The sequence below is a fragment of the Indicator indicator genome, chromosome 1 (genome assembly GCF_027791375.1).
Source record: "Indicator indicator isolate 239-I01 chromosome 1, UM_Iind_1.1, whole genome shotgun sequence".
Lineage (NCBI taxonomy): Eukaryota > Metazoa > Chordata > Aves > Piciformes > Indicatoridae > Indicator > Indicator indicator.
The window spans coordinates 22,808,642-22,826,050 of NC_072010.1; the positions used below are offsets into that span (position 1 = coordinate 22,808,642).

General features: G+C 36.9%; 1 protein-coding gene across 1 annotated transcript in view; it reads left to right on the forward strand.

Annotated features, from left to right (window-relative positions):
• The window catches only part of PAN3 (poly(A) specific ribonuclease subunit PAN3), a 78,684-nt gene extending 64,979 nt beyond the window's left edge, over nt 1-13,705 (forward strand). The window contains 6 exon segments of the mRNA XM_054381098.1: nt 118-205; nt 5,893-6,032; nt 7,355-7,484; nt 8,891-8,955; nt 9,753-9,891; nt 12,772-13,705. Of these exon segments, the coding sequence (XP_054237073.1) occupies nt 118-205; nt 5,893-6,032; nt 7,355-7,484; nt 8,891-8,955; nt 9,753-9,891; nt 12,772-12,912 (703 nt within the window). The 3' untranslated portion in view covers nt 12,913-13,705.
• The last annotated feature ends 3,704 nt before the right edge of the window (nt 13,706-17,409 follow it).

The following is a 17,409-nucleotide window of genomic DNA, read 5'->3' on the forward strand; positions in this document are numbered from 1 at the left end:
ACTGAATACTGATGACTTCTTTGTCATACCAAAGCATTCAATGAATGCTAGAGGAAAAAAATGAGTCACCAACAAAATTCAATGACACTTCTTCCTTCTCTCTCCTTTTCCCTAAAGGTTACGAGTTAATTGTGTTGGAGTCTTCGACGTTTTGACATTTGACAACAGTCAAAATAATCCACTGGCATTAATGGCTCAGTTTCAGGTAAGACAACAGCATCATAGTTAGACTGGATATTTGGCAGGGGAAGTACTGAAAACCAGTGTGTGATTCCTTTTAGAAGACAAGTATTGTACTTAAACTGTAGTCCAGTGTATCTGTCTCTAAATGACTGTTTTTTTCATTCCTGATTTAATCTTGATTCTGCCAGGCACAATTCAGACTTGCTTGTAGTTTAGAAATGTGAATGCTCATTTTGCTAGGTTCTGCTTACAAAGTTTTGTCAAACTCACCAAACAGGTTGAACTATTAGTGTTTATCAAGCTAAAGTCAGAAATAGTTGGAAATAAGATTTTTTTTTTTCCCTTCTCCTTTAGAATTTCTTACATATGGTGTTAGAGATCAAAAAATAATGGTTCAGTACCAGTTTTTGCTGAATACCTACTCACAGAGGAGTAAGAAATCTTTTAAATAATTGCACTTAAGCCTTCTCACTCCTAAAAGATTCTAGTATATCTTTATTTTAAGCTCCTAGTTTTTCTATGATCTCCTGGCATTCTCTGAAGTGCAGATTCTGTATAATGCCTGAATGAAGAATCTCTTTAGACTTAACAAAAACTATCACAGACATCTGGAGCATCACTGTGTACAGAACTGCCTCTTCCCCTAGCTTCAGCAGTCGTCACATACCCTATCCGTACTGGGAGCAAAAGGCTACAGAAGGGAGTTGGATTTAATTAATTTCCGTAATTGAGCTTATTCACTGTGAGAACTGCACATTCAGACTCTTTCAGTAATAAATTAAGTGTTTCAAATTTGGCCAGGTGAAAACTAGTTTATTGGAGACCATGTCCTAGAACATAGTAAATTTGAGGTTGTTTTTTTCAATGATAACAGTAAAGCAGTTTTCAGTGTGCTTTGAGTAGTACATCAGTGGATTTTTCTCCCTGCCCCAGCTACATATCAACGGACTTTTGGTAATAATTTAGTGGAAAACAGCTGAGAAGATAGAAATACATGCAAGTAAGGGATTCTATGCCTAAAAATGTAATGAGGTTGGTTGTTTTTTTAAAATCTAAATGCTTCTTCAAATTTATTTTAATTGCAGCTGCGAAAGAGATCCTCCTGAGATATTATGACATTCAAGTAATTTTAAAGCAAAATGTTTAATGTACTTGGAGTTACAAATCTAAAAATACTCGCAGGTAAACGAATCTGTGAAAAGCATTTGCCACCATAGCAGCCCAACACTTGGCAACTAACTTGCTTGGTAATGCCTAGTTTTGTTTAGGGGGGATGTTTTTGCATGTTTTATACATTGTTAATATCCAAATTATTCAGGTAACACTGCTAAACCAGAAAAGAGGTAGTCTTTTAGAAGATGTGAACTGGAGTTTAGAAAAATATAACACTGCTTTCTGTTTTTGTCACTTCCTCTAGAAGGGCTAGGCTTTCACTATCTATTTTGTTCCTGTAGAGATTCTGGACTGAATTTATTCCTTGAAATTCAGGAGTCATTTATCATCATTTACCTTTGCTTGCCCTAGCCAGATAAAATTACAAAATAACAGCTGCTGCTTGTCCTTTTTCCTCTCGATCCATGACCCAGTTCCTGAATTCCTCTGGGACTCCTGTGACTGTTAAAAATGTAGGTTATCTCTTGGTTTACTGCCCAGCTAAAATGCATTTCCTTGTTTCTGTCTTCAGTGGAGGAAGATATTTTTGTTAGTATTTGTCACTTTCTGGCTATTTCCCATTGTTCGTATAGATAGGAAAGAGTTTGGCCAGAACAGCAAGGGGCTATGTAAAAGGAATGCAATTGTTCTTTACAATCTGTGTTAAACATTCATTTAGATGGTCCTTTAAGAGTTAAATAAAGGCAACAATAAGGGAAGCTCAGAAGCAGTAAATTAAATCTGAATCCCCACATGCATTAAAAACAAGGTGATAAACCTATATAAGTTCCATCACATCACTTCCTGGCTCCCAATTCTTCAGTCTCCTGTCAATCAATTACAATATACAGATGGCAAAACTGTAAACGGTGATGCAGGAAACAGTAAAAAGGTTTAATAAATATTTCTGGTTTTAGAATGAGTCTTCTCCATATGAAATGAAGGCATATGTTTTATTGATTTAAGAAGGGCTGTACGATTACCTTTGCTTGAAGTAAATATTTTTAATTCAAGAAAGAAAAATAACTTTCACATGCATATCCACAAATTTAAACAAACTAGCCAAAGAGGCATCTGAAGTATTAATATTGGCTTTTAAAACAATAAATAGTAAAACCAATTAGGAACATGGAGGAACTTCTAAGGGCAATTCCAAAACTTAAAGGGTAAACGAATCCACAAAACTGTAGAGTAGATGAGCTGATAATGATCCAAGTAAAGCAGTGAAAAATTATAAACAAAAATAATGTCAGTTTCAGAGTTCATGGAAAATGGATCTTGTCAAAAATAACTTCTGATTAGTGTACATGTCTGTCTGAAAAGCTAAGTGTATATAATGCTTAGATCTCTAGTGCATTTGGCATGGTAGCACATACTATTTTAATATTAAAAAAAGATATGGAGAAGGGAAAGGGTACCCGTTTAGTTAACTTTTAGATTGCCCACTGACATAGTTGAAATTCATTTCATAATAGGGAGGCATTAGTAAAAAGGACTGTTTCAGAGCTTATCTGCTAAGGGCTGAGTTTTAGTCTAATGCTATTTAACATTTCTGTCAGTGAACTAGCTTTCAGGAGATAAAATCATAGGCTGGTGCAGGTTACAGCTATGAACAGAACCACTAATTAAGTGGTCATTAGCTGCATGCAAGGTACATTTTTGAACAAAAGGCAGCCTGTACTTAAAAGGTGTAAAACGTTTCCTTGAATTTGAGACACCTTACTATGACTTAATAGTCATTGCTGATAGTTACTATATCAAAAGTCTTCTGGCAGGTCTGTGGCAAAAGGAACTGGTGTGATCCATAGAAATGTGCAAAGCGTGTTATGGAGTATAAACAGGGAAATGATTGTGCCCAGTGCTGATCTGTACCTTGCAATAGTAAGGCTTCTACAGGAATACAGGATTTTTCTGATGTCCCTGCTCCAAGGAGGTCTAGTAGTTCCTATGTGCCTCCTTTTAACCTTTCTCTGCCTAGAAGCAGGAAAAGCTGAACCTGTTCTTTCCGGAGAGGAGACTAGGGCTTAATAGGCTTATGTGAATTGCTTTCTTAGTGAAAGGATGGTGTCCCCTGCTTCTGAGAAGTTGCATACCCTGGCTGCATGGATAGAATTGGTAGTTGGATGGTAGTTTCGTGCCTCCTAAAATAGGAATCTGACTTTCATAAATCCTGATAACTTCCAACTTGAGATATTCTTATGGCTCTCCTATCACACAGGAAAATTACTGTCTGTCTGTGCATTTTGAAAACTTCAAATTTGGGGTTTGGCTGTTGTTGAAGCATTTCCAGAAAGAATTCAGCTCACTCTGAATGTGAATTGTCTTGCAGAATTACAGATATCTTAAATTATCAGTCTTAACTGAATTGCTTGAAGTTTTAAGTTGCTCAAATTAGTGGGATGAATCCAAGCCACTTCTGCAATTATAGCAGGTTAAGCACTGACTGTAATTTGAAGTGTGTGTATGTTTGAAGCTGCATTGATGTGTTGTGTCCTCTGCCAGTTTTTCTGTTAGATGTCATTTGCAAAACAAACAAAAATTAAGGTTGAGGTAAATGCTCAATAAACCCCAAAAGCTTGAATGTAGAATTTCCTGACTGATGCTAATGTAAGACTCTTACACAACCATTTTTAAAATCTAATACAGTCTGCATTATGAAAATACCTATGTAAAGAAAGTCTGCGTTTTCATAGGGTCTTGCCTGAAGTTGTATATTTTCAGTGTCTCAGGGTTGTGTTGAGAGAGGATTGATATAGGATACATTCTTAGGAATTACTAGAAGTTGGAAAGTACTAAATATAAGGTAGGGGGTTTCTGAAAAAAAAATATGGATAATAGAAATACATATTTCTTCTAAGCTTTTCAGAGAAAAGGTTTTAGGTGATGTGTCGCTATAGCGATACCGCATCAGCAAGTTTCCTCTGTTTTGTGCTGTGGCGGTGTCCTTTGCTACTCAGATTGACTGCTTGGTAGTGAAAGTAAGTGAGTCCCACCAAAAAGGAGTGTTGTTGCTCTGGTTCATCTCTCTATTGAAGTACAAAAGAATGCTGATACTCAGGCATTCCTGGTTCCTTGGGAAACTGAATCTAGTGAATGCCAGGCCATCTCTCTCGCCACCACTTTGTCCTTCTTATTTCAGTCTCATTTTCTGTCTTCATTAGCTACAAAGGAACTGTGATCTTGAACTTCTGCAATGTTGCATATCCATTTTTAAAGTGATAGAGAAACAGCAGAACGTTGAGAGACTTGGAAAGGTTTTCTTTGCTGTCCCCCAGTGCCTGGTAATTGTGACTGCAGAGAAAGTACAGCTCGGCTATTGCAGCCAGAGGCAGCAAACATGGTTACTCGTCTGGGTGGAAGAACTGTGAGGAGCTGTGGCATGTTCACCATCATGGCACTTCTCTGAAGCTGTCAAACTGTAGTCAGACTTTTAATATTGTGGTGCTGCCAACTTTTTTGTCTTTCTTATAGAAATGACAGAAGGTGTATTCCTTTAATGACTGTGTTCTCTGCTAAACAGCAAAGCCTTGCTCTAGGCTTATACAGCTGATTTTCTCAATAATTGGTAGCTTTCACTTTTTTTTTTTTTACTTGTGCAAAAATGTTTCTGAGAAAAAAAAGTCCCAGGAAAATAGTAAATACGTATCTCTAGTTGACCTCTAAGTTCAGTCTGAAGGGGTCATCCAGCATGGAAAGCCACAGATGTTTCAAGTTTGGCCAAGTTGTGTGTAGCTGAAGGCCTTTTCATGGAAAGAATCAGGCAGTCTTTGCTACAAGTATAATTCTCTGCTACCGGTGATGGTATTAAAATTGGCAGGATTCTCTGTTGTGGCAAAGCAACCTGTATGCAGCATTCATCTTTTAAGAGCAATTCGACTTTTAAGGAAAGTGTTTAGTAATGCTAAGTAGTTCTTTATAAAATGAGATTCTGCTCAATTTGTCAGCCATGCAGGCCTGTTGCTGTCTAGTTATTTTAAGCAGTTCATGTCTTTTCAGACTGGCCATCAGAGATTAAAATCTCTGAACTCTGTGTTAAAACAGAAACATGATTTGCTGAAATCCAGTGTGGATTCCAGTGTGCATTTCACATTGGATGGCCAGTGTGAAAAGATACAAGTCCAGTAAATGCTGTTTCTGTTTTAACAAATGATCCTTAATGGGAATTTCTGCATCTCATATTGAGAAGACTTGCTCTATTTGCCACCAACTCCTTGACTCATCAGGAGTGAGCAGGTGGGTGGTAAGGAGAAACTCTTTGTAGAGCTTCTGATCACTGCAGAAGATTTCTCTCTGATGCTGTCCTTGAGATAAAAGTAGGTAAATATTGAGTGCTCAAAGACAGTTATATGACCTAGACATTGATTATAAAGTACTGTAAATCGGACAGTAATTGAACTCATTTGAATCATAATTGAATATCTTTGAATAGCACTTAATTTGATTACTCAAATTCTTCTAAGGTTATTGAAGAACTGTCTGTTTTTAAACAACATCTAGTACCACAGGTAATAATTTATCTATACTATAAATCTTTTATTTATGTGTTTTCCCTATTAGCAAGCAGATCTGATCTCCTTGGGGAAAGTTGTGTTGGCTTTGGCCTGCAATTCTTTGTCAGGAATTCAGAGAGAGAATTTGCAGAAAGCAATGGAACTGGTGACAATCAACTATTCCTCTGATCTGAAGAATCTAATTTTGTAAGTTTGCTTAATAAATTTTTAAAGGCAATTACTTTTTTTTGCAACATACAAATGAAAATGTCAAATGATACTTTTAGATGCAAGACTTGAGTTGTCTGTACAGTCAATGCATTTTTAAACACTGTAATTTAGTATTTGTTTCTGTAATATGTATTTTTATTCTATAGCTTATGAAATCAATGTCCTGACTTTTCTAAGTGCTCTTAAAGGTCCCAGTAAGAATTAGGAGCTGTGTCAGTGTGAGCTGAAATTCCCCCCCCCACCAACAATAACCAGGCTAGCCCAGTCTGGAAGCAAATGAGAAGGCTGTATTTACAAGCAGAGTCTAAAATCTACGATGAAATGCAATGAATATGTACAAATATACAAAATTCACAACATTTACAAATATATACAATCAACAGAAAAGCACAACTGATCTCCCTTTGCTTCCCCCCAAGGGGACCCTCCCAAAGGGGCCTCTCTCTCTCCCAGGAGCTTCCCCCCCAGACCCCCCTGGACAGAGAAGCAGAGTTTAGTTAGAGCAGAAAGTTGTTAACTTAGCTGCCAAGGTCAGTGTGTGTTATCTTCAGCCAGAAGAGAAGAAGAAACAGCAGCCAGACAGCCCAGCAACTGCCCCCACTGCCGAACGCAGAATGTGCAGAGTGCCCACTTTGTTTTGGGTAATAGTTCTTAAACATTTCTATCTATATAATGGAAGTGTTTAGAACAATCAGTATTTTGCTTTCTTACACACAATAGTGACTTATTTACATTCTTTCACTTTCTCTGTTCTGAACTTTGCAAGGAAAAATTAAAAAGACAGTTTCAACCCATCACAGGAGCTTAAAGAAAGCAAGCATTTAGGTTATGTTCAATACTGGACTTCATTACCTATTATCTCCCATAGCAACATGCTAGCCTTAACTTACCATTTCAGAAGGCATTGAGAAACAGGCACATTGCCTTTTTGACCAAAAGGCTTAGTTCTCATTTTTCCTGGCTGCATATTATTTTGGGTCATTCTTGAATACAGTCAGCCTTTTTCTTGCAGCCTGAGAGATAAAATTAGACATCTCAGGCCCTTCTCTCATTGGAAAACCAGTTGCATTACATCTCCGTTTTCATGTCTTTTCTCTCTTTGATTATGTTCCAGGTGTTTGAGTTGGGTGAACTATATAGTTCTCCTATCTTGTATAAGTAACTTACTGGATGCATGCATGGGAGTTTAATGCGCATTAAATGGACATCAGGATAGTTCTAAAATCATGACAGAATGCTCTCTGTGACATTTGCAGCATGTTTAAGTGAGCTTTTTTGGGGTGGGGATATTTTGGCAGGTATCTGCTGACTGACCAAAACAGGCTTCGCAGTGTAAATGATATCATGCCAATGATTGGTGCACGATTCTATACTCAGTTGGATGCTGCTCAAATGCGAAATGATGTTATAGAGGAAGACCTTGCAAAGGTAAGTCATTTTAGTAATCCCTACAGGAAGACCTGTAGTCAGTGTTCCTACAGTTATAGCTTGAAAGGGAGGGTTTTCTTACAGTGTGCCAATCATGTTCCTTTTGTTTGCTTAGCAACCTAAATAATCTGCCTGCAGCCTTGAGAACTTTGAGCTCATGGGTGTGTCCGCTCCTTGGAAGCCACCAATCATAGGTTATTCTAATATGACTGAGATACCTTACAGAAGGCTTTTATGATGCTATAGAGGTGTGAGGTAGGATATTAAGTTTTGAAGGAGTTAATCAAGCCCCACGACTCCTTGCCATTATGTGCCTTCACTGGGGATCTGGCCTAGTTGCCTTAATTTCTCCACCACTGGCTGGTTGGACAACAGTTTTTCCCTCCTTAGTGAAAGATACTGAAATCTATCAGAAGCAAAGAGCTGTAGGCAGTATCTACTTTGCATGCAGAGGCCTGGATGATGGTAGCCTGCTCCATTGGTCTGATGATGTTTAAGATTGTTTCTTGTTAAGGTGGCCCAATGAGCTGGGCCATTGGAGAATATGGATAGTATCAAGAGAGAAACTTTTTTCTGCTAACTTTGAGCAACTTTTATTTAAGCAAAAGATTAACCTAGTGTAAGGTAAGCTAGGATGTGACTCTTTTTACTATATCCTAAGTAATTAGGAAAAATATATGAAATCACTTTTTCAATTGCATGTATTCTAAACATCTATAATTCTAATGTTCTGTCTTTTGTGTTTCTCACTGCTTTATCTGTCATAGATGGGCTCAGAATTTATACTTTAAGACTTAAACTCTAGATTTTTGGAAAAACTTGTTTCAAAATTGTATTTGAAATCAATTTTAATTTGAATGTTAGTCTGATATTGTTGCTAAAGATGTACTAATAATGGCCTGCAAAACATTTCTGAAAAAAAATCTGATAGGTTATGTTCCTTCTCATCTTTTACCTCAAATAAGGTATCATACCATATACTTCTACAACTCTTTATAACTGTTATCAAGATTATTAACATATTCTTATTTAACTTATTATATCTTACCATACCTGTAAGTATAGACTGGCAAGAGACTAGACTTACTCTTCCACAAAGAAATAGGCTGCCTGATCCAGTTCCTGCTGGGACAACAAGGTGGTGTTAGTTTTTAAATCTCCACATTATAATTTGACTATGAAATTCTAAAATGAGCGTTGGGCTGCAGAAACACAATATAATTCATTCCATCTCTTTCTGGGGAAAATACTGTCATATTTGAATAAATAAATCATTGCAATTAATAGTGCTTTATTGGCATAAGTTACTTTTTTGTAGTTGTTTATGTAATACTTATTATTTGTTTTGCAAATAAGTATTTTAATTTTGTTTCAGAAACTTCAATAACCTCTTTCTTGTTTTCTAGGAGGTGCAAAATGGAAGGTTGTTTAGGCTTCTAGCGAAACTGGGAACAATCAATGAGAGGCCAGAGTAAGAAATACTTGTTTTCATGGTGTAGCATATGTAAACCCCAGTTTGCAGTGCAAAATTTCTTCACTTAGAAATTTAAGCTGAATGTTTTCCTCGTATTTTGCCCCTGAAGTATTTAAGTAGTCTTGAGTAGGGTAGAGTATTTAAGAAGCCTTGAGAAAAATCAAATAAAGCAACTTGGACTAAAAGTAAAATGGAAGAGAAGGCTATAAATAGAAATTCCAACGTTGCTGCGTTTTGTTGGTTTTTTTTTTTCAGTCTGGTCTCTTAACAGTCTCTGAGTGACAGTTTTTGAGGAAATTGCGAGCTTGCTTTAGCTGTAGCAAATGGTGTAGATGTTGGTCTTAAGCCAGTTAATTTTTAGCTTATTTTTTTATCAGCTACTACATGAAAATGAGCTGTTCGTGGTCTATTTTCCATCTTTTTGAATAGACTTGTTTGTAATGTTGGCTTCTAACATTTGCACATTAATCTTGTTGAATACAACTCTTGCTTTCTTCCATTGCTTTTCTGTGGTGCTTGTTAGCTTTAGCAGCCGAGAAACGTTGAATGTGTGATCTTCTGTCTGTGGCAGGGAGGAGACTAATTTAATTGTAAATTATAAAAACCTTAGCAGAGCAGTAAGATTACTGTTCAGATTCAGATACATCTGAATTCTGATTTTTTTTTTTTTTTTTTTTTTGGGGGTTGGTTTGGGTGTTCTGTTTGGTTTGGGGTTTTTTTTATGGGGGATTTTTTGTCTGTTTTTTTTTTTTTTCATTTTCTGAGATTTAATATGAGCCTTTGTTTTACACCAGGTTTCAGAAGGACCCAACATGGTCAGAAACTGGAGACAGGTATTTACTAAAGCTCTTTCGAGATCACCTCTTCCATCAGGTGACAGAAGCGGGTACTCCTTGGATTGACCTCAGTCACATTATCTCATGTCTTAACAAGGTACACTGTATTTGGGTTAGCTTTTTAAAAATTTGAGTTAACTTTCTTTAAAATTAGACTCTACTTTGAAGCAAGTGGGCATTGGCAGGTTAATGTTGATTTAATTCATGGTTATTTCCCCCCTGATTGGGTTGAAAAAATATAATCACTAAGCTAATACTCAAACATTTATGGATATTTTAAACTTAGTACCTTAATATTAAAACTTGGAATTCAGTAATACAGCATGACATACAGTATTAACTTACCCTAGAATGCATTGAATACTGTGGATAAGCAATGCTGGTCCCTTTATGCTACTCTGGTCTTTCAACACAGCATAAAGGATCCATAAAACTCCCTTAATGGGGGGAGGTTTCTATTGATGATACTTATCAGAGAGGATGTTCATAAGGCAGGAGGATCCATTCCTAAACCATGCTAACCAGAGTAGAAGACAGGAGGGAAACTGCAATAGAAATCTGCAAAATTCTTACTATCTAGGATGATGCTAGAAAATTTCTGTTACATCCACTTCTGGTAACTTTCTCTAGCCTCTCCGTTCTCCAAGGTTGACTTAACAAAGCTATTTATAGTTTACAAGAGCTGCACCCCTAGCAAAATTTTAACTGTCATGATTAATAGCAGGAGATGTGTGAGATCCTCAGTAGTTGTCGAACTTGTTTTGCTCAATTAATTAAACTACATGAGCTGTTTTTTAATTTTTTTTAATTAGCAGATCAGCTTTTAACTTACCTTACATTGTTTTGCTGAAGGTCAATAATTCATAGGAGCTGAAGATGATACTATGCTACTTATTCCTTGGTTTGTTTTGTTTTTCCTTTCCTGGTTTTGGTTGGTTTATTTGTAGCTGTTTGATCATTCCATTCGTTCTCTAGAGAATGCTGATACTGACAGTGTCTAGTTTTAGTGGCTGGTTTTTTTTTTTCCTAGGTTTAAAATAGCCAACTTTGTCTTCCAAAAAAAAAAAAACTAATATATTCAGATCTTTTGATGTGTAATAACTGACTTAACTGTAGTTAAATTTTTTTCTGAAGGCCTAATCTCCTATCAGACCACTGCTGTGTATTTCTTTAACCTCCTTTTTATCTTGTTGGTGTCTGTAATCACTTTAAAAAGGACATTAAAGGGATTGAGGCTAAATCAAAAAGAAAGCATGTTGATATTCAAATAGGCAGTGAAATGCCATCATGATTTGAAAACAGTGACCTGTACAGTACTGTAGCAAGAGGGGACAGTCCTGAATTCATAGGTCAGGTAAGAGATGATGTCAAGGAATGCCTTGTTCTGTAAGTGTTCATGGCTTAACTTTTTAAATGGAGACTCTTCTCCTCTGTGGTTGTGGGCTCAGCACACAAAAAATGTAAAGCTTACAGAACTTTACTTTGGAAATACACTCTGAAAAACATTTCTGAAACTGTAGTGTGCACTAGTAGAAGTGGTTATTTGGACTTTCCTGATAGAGTCCAGAAACGGTCCTTTTGAATGAAAATTACTCTAATTTGTTCTTTAAAAAAATAATACTTTTTTCAATTTGATGTTTTGGGGGTCTTTTAAGTTGAGATACTGTTTTATGCCTCCACAGGAGGCATTAATGTTGATGCTTCTAGTTAGCTGTGAGACTTTCTTAATACATATCTTCCATATCTTAAATTCAGTAAGGTAATTCACTGATTTTGGAACAATAGATAATATTTCAGAAATACCTCAATTGTGATAATATTTTGTAATGGGTGTTGGAAGACACTGGTGATTTTTATCCTACTCTATCAAAAGCTAGTTGGCTTGCTTTTGTCCTGCTGAAGCTATTTGTAAAGCAGGAAGTTTAAATTAAGGAGGTTCCAGCTTTTAAGGTCATGCTCAGAACATTATTTTAGAAGACAAATGGTAGAACATCCCTGCAAATTTAATTTTCTTCTGCTATTCAGTACAACATTGTAATACATTTATTTGATCCTACTTGGGTTGTATTTCCAAAGATGGTCTCGATAGTGTCATATCCCACTTGTTTGTGTCACACCTTCTGTATTGGACCAAGAACATTTGTAGTGTCAAGTATTTGGAAATATCACTATATCGACTAAAACAGAGCTACACAAGTGGTGCATTTTAACAGTCTGACAATTCTCCATTGACCATTTCTTGCAAAGTGAGGAGAATGTAAGATGTAGCGTTGGAAGACATGTAAAGCAGGATATTCCTCTTTCCCAAACTGGGATTTAGTGGTACATTTCTGAAGTACATGGCGTAACGTACAGTTTCTTTTAACTACTGAGGTCAGAACAAAGCAAACGTGGAAGAGACTTTAACCCCAAATTATCTATTTGTTAATGATTATAACTAGGTAATATTTTTTTGAAGTAAGGGTTCAGATATATCATCCAATTTAGGACCTAGTTTGTTTCCAAAACCGTGAGCTTTGATCTTTCTACCTGTTTTCAGACTGAGACAGATCCATCCATTATTTAATTTACAATGGGCAAGAAGTACTTTACCTACCTTACATGAAGGTTTGTAGATTGTATGTGCAAATCCAGTGTCAAACATGGTCTTGTTCATCAAGTGTGGAAGTTTTGCTAGGATTTCTACCCAGGGAAAGATAGCATTGCAGGATTATTAGCTTTGTGGAAAGGGAAGAAAACAATGGTAACCTAGTCCAAAGGTCTGGAATGTCCATCAGGTTAAGACCAAAATGTCTCGATTTCTTGGCAAGCCTGTTGTTGTGGCGGAATTCAGATCCTTCCTTTCTGTGGTGTTAGCAGATTTGAACTGCACCACAGCAACGTGCTCGCCAAGAAATTGATTGCTCTTGTTATTGGGGAAATGTTTTGTCATTTCTTTCACACTTCTTTTATTTTATCTTTTGCATTCTTGTTACAGTTAGATGCTGGTGTGCCAGAAAAAATAAGCCTCATTTCCAGAGATGAGAAGAGTGTACTTGTGGTAACTTACAGCGATTTAAAACGCTGCTTTGAAAATACTTTTCAAGAACTGATTGCAGCCGCAAATGGTCAGTTGTAGTATTTGCTGAAAGCATGCAGGACATTGCTGAGGAACTTAACCAATAGCAAATTGCACTACAGCTGAATTGTTGTTGTCATCTCATTTCACATTTGGGAAACAAACAGGAGATGAGCAAAGCTGCTTGCACTTCAGTCAGGTACACTGTTACTTGAAGGGAAGAATGTTTCACTTATCCTAGAGCTAAGGCTGCCATTGGAGGCTTTATCTGTGAAGAATTTATTTTAGATTAAGGAACACATCAGGTGCATGATGTTCCTGCTTTTATTTTTTCCACTTGTATATGCACTAATTTTAATTTTTTTAAGACTTTTCTGATCTCTGAAGTTTTGCCACATTGTATACTTAAGGGAAACTCTTTGCAAGGACATTTCTGGGATACATTTTTGTCACTGAGGATATAGCAAAATTTATTCATTTTTGATATTATTTGCACCCAGAATAGCATAAAGGACCAGGTAAATAATTTAATAGAAATTGCGTTCTCTTAATGCCCATTTAGTTCATAACCTCTGTAAAAGTGTGTTGTATGCAAGCTCTGTATGCCACCCACTGTTAGCTCACAGAAATGTGAGAAGGCGAAACTTTTTAAAACCAGTCAAGTGAAGTGTCAGTGAATTGACAAAAGAGGAAAGAAAGTCCCCTGCCATTTGATTTAAACTTTGTCTAAGCGAAGTGACGAAAATAACATAACGGGAAACATCTATAATTTACAGAGCATATCAAACCTGCTCTAAACACAACCAGCGCCTTTTAAAAACTGTTTGTGTGTTTTCCTGCTAGTCAGAAGCATTTACATTTATGCAATTTTTTTTAATAGATTTTCCTTTTCTTTTTTTTTTTTTTAAAGAAATTGTTTAAATGCCTGAAGTTTTCAGGAGTGTATTACTTTAGGTTATTTACAGTATAATTTTTGTATAAAGTTCTGTTCTTTGAACCACAGCTTTATTATGGTACGCTACACTGGATACAGATACAAAGACACTGTTAAAAGAAGATTAACTAAACACAGCAGTTGTCTGGCATCAAGAGCTTTTCAAGTTTTACAGCCTGAATCTGGAGAGATAATGATCTGCTGTGCCTTTGCAGTCACTGCTTAGCCCAAAGTAATACTACTTTTGATAATACTCAACACACGAATATTCCTGAAGTAATTCAGTCTCTCAAAAGTCTGGAATTTTCCTCCTCAATTACCTTTCTAATATTTGGACATGCAGTTATCTCCAAACTTGGGTATTCGTGGGATTTCTAGTTAAACACCTACACTTTGATACTGAAGACTGCCAAATATGTAGGAATTTCATTTCTTAAAGCAGTAGTGAAGACTGTATCTATCCTTTCCCAGCACTGAATGTTTTAATAGCACTGGGTGCTCAACATGAAGAAAATGTGGAAACTGAAAAGGTCAGGACAGACTCTAAGCACTTGCAACTGATGTTACTGACATCAATTTTAATAATTCTCAATATTTGTAGTTTTCAGAGAAGTTTTTAATATTTCTCTGTCCACTTTTATAAGCTTTAAAATGATTCTCCGCCTTGAGACTTGCATCAAGAAAAAAAGCAACTCTCTTCACATCGAAAGCTTTGAAGACTAGGGACATGCTTTACACATTTTAGAAAATGTGGTTGAATCCACATTAGGTAGCATCAGTTGTTGAGTTTAAAAATCGATTATTGTTGCATTTGATCGAATGACTTTTAAAAGGAACATAATGTTTAATATTCAAACGATAACAGTTGCCAGAATGTTCTTTTTAATATAAAAGGAACAGGAACTTTGAGAAGTGAACATGCAAAACAGTCTTTTATCATTAGCTCATGTATTTGAGGAAGAGCAGCTGTCTTTTATATGTTTTTTGACAAATCATATTGTAATTCTTTTGTACAAAAAAGAAGTACTTGTATTCTAGAAGAAATATGAAATGCTTAATTTATAAGCGGGCTGAGGTTTTTTCCAGTATTGTTTTCTTTGAAAATGAAAGGGGGATCATCTGTTCAGTTTTGGGGTTTGGGAACCTTTGCAAATTTAATTTGTGGACCAATATTTTGTGGAAGTGTAGGGCAGGGGTAAAATAGGGCTTGAATTCTCATCCTTTTTAGACCAGCAAACCACCCTCTGCAAGACATGTCTAAATTGCAAACTTGTGTGTATTTGCATAATGTCAGTTTGCTTCAGCCCCTAGTAACCTCAGGACTTGGTTTAAAAATAAAAAGATGGACAGCTAATAAGTTTTCATACATAACGTCAGCCAGAAGATATTTGGTGTCAGGTAATACATAAAATAAAAAAACAAGTTGAGCTTTGTTTTCTATTTATTTCACTCGGTCAATATTTGGGAATGATTTGAACAGTCTGAAGTTCAGCTTGGGTGTTTTTTTGGGGGGAGAGCCCTTCTACCCCATTTTAATTCCTTTTAGAAGGTTGTCCTAAAGTTGTAGGTGATCCATTCATAGGAAGAACTGTGTATCTGTATTTAAAAAGAAGCACCACCAGGATGTGCCCTCCCAGATGGGAAATTTAATTCTGACCTTCCTATTTTATACAGCTAAAAGCACAGAAGGGACAACCTTTGAAATCATCTGATGTTGGTCATTTTAATTTTTGTACCTGTTTTAAATTCTGTTGCTGTATTTACTATATTGTAAATATTTTGTTGAGGGTACCTATGTATTTTTTGATTTGCCCTTGTTTCAGTAATTCAGGTGTCAACTGCTTCCCCTAAAAAGCACCAGTATGTTAAGTTCTAATGTCATGATCCCAATATGTGTTACTCATCTTTAATCCTGTTTTCATTCTTCATGTGTACAGCAGTATTTTTAATAAAGAATACCAGAAATAACATGGCCTGATTTTGACAGTGTGAAGTTCTGAAGTTGGATACAGGGCTTTTAAACTTTGGCACCAGAACTGTTATTTCATTCTATCACATTTCTTTTCTATTCACCGTCTGCAATGCAAAGTTTAAACAATTGTGAGTCACAAGTGCATTTAGTGCTTGCCAGCTGTCCTGAAACTTACAGATGTTGTTGACTAGAATTATACTATACACATTTCCTTCACTCCCAAGTCAAGTCCCATCTGCTTCTGTCAGATCAGATCTGCTTTACTAGACAAGAGAACTCAGTTAAAGTACCTTTCACGTTGTTGGAGTTTTTTTACCCAATAACTAACTGTATTCTTTTCTCTGAGTATTTGCATGTGGAGTCATGACAGCTGCATTTCCCAGGATTATTTTTATGTTCTGTTAATCAGCAAAGGTGAGAGGTGGTTTACTGGTGGGGCAAAATCTCACCATACCATGGTCATGTAATGGAACATAAGTATGTGTAATGGAACAGGCTGCCCAGCGGGCTTGTGGAGTGTCTCTTTCTCTGGAGATATTCAAGACCCACCTGGATGCGTTCCTGTGTGATCTGGTATACATGATCCTGCTCTGCAGGGGGGTTGGGAAAGATGGTGTTTCCAGGTCCCTTCCAGCCCCTACATTCTGTGATTCTATGCAATATATATGAAATTGTCAATACTCCCTGCATGCATTTAGCATGGAGTCATTATCCCTGAAATTGCAGTGCTTTAGCAATTGTGTTTTATAACCTGCAGGGGGCTTGATGGATGCGCTTACCTAGGCTCCAGTTTCCTCCTTAGTAATGAGCAGCTACACAAATTCCATAGCAGCAGCTGATCCCATTATGTCCTGCCTCCCCAGAGAAAGTTTCATCTTTGTTTCCTTGCAGCACTTGCATGTAGTTTAACTACAGTGTGACTTGGAGATCCCCTCAAATGGTAAAATGCTGTATAGCAGAGACTATTCAATTGAACATCTCTGTGGAGGCAGCATCCTCAGCTTCTGATGGGTGGGGTGAGGATGTAGAGGTTCTCTGAAGAAGAAAAGGCATCTACTAGGCCAAAGGTGCTAAATCATGTCACAGTTGGTTCAGAACAGGCTTTGCTGGGGACACCTTAGCTGTTTGCTGTCCTTTTGTCTGTTCCAGATATAGCTGCAGAAGTAATAGAATATGGGTGGCATTTGAATGAATGGGCTTCTTTTTCTTCCCTTACCATGAAATCTTGCCTCTCCCAGAAGCAGAGTTGAATTTTTTGCCTCTAGACAGTAAACGCTTTAGATATGCTGAATCTAGGGGATATCGCGCACACAGGGAGCAGTGCAAGTGTCCATCAATGTATCTGCTTTGCTGTGTGAGAAGTGTGCCTTCTGTGCAGTTAATCCATATTTTTTTTTTTTTGCTCACAAAGTTGGCCCATGGGCTGGGTTGTTTGCCAGATGTGTTAGTGCTGGCTGATGCTGAATCATCTTCTGCAGCAGTCTTTGAGACTGGATTAATTAGTAATGCCCTAGTACTCAGCACTGTGTGAGGACACGTCTCGACTGTTGTATTCAGTTTGGGCCTCTCACTACAAGAAAAACATTGAGCTGCTGGAGTGTATCCGGAGAAGGGCAATGAGGCTGGTGAAGGGCCTGGAGAATAAGTCTTA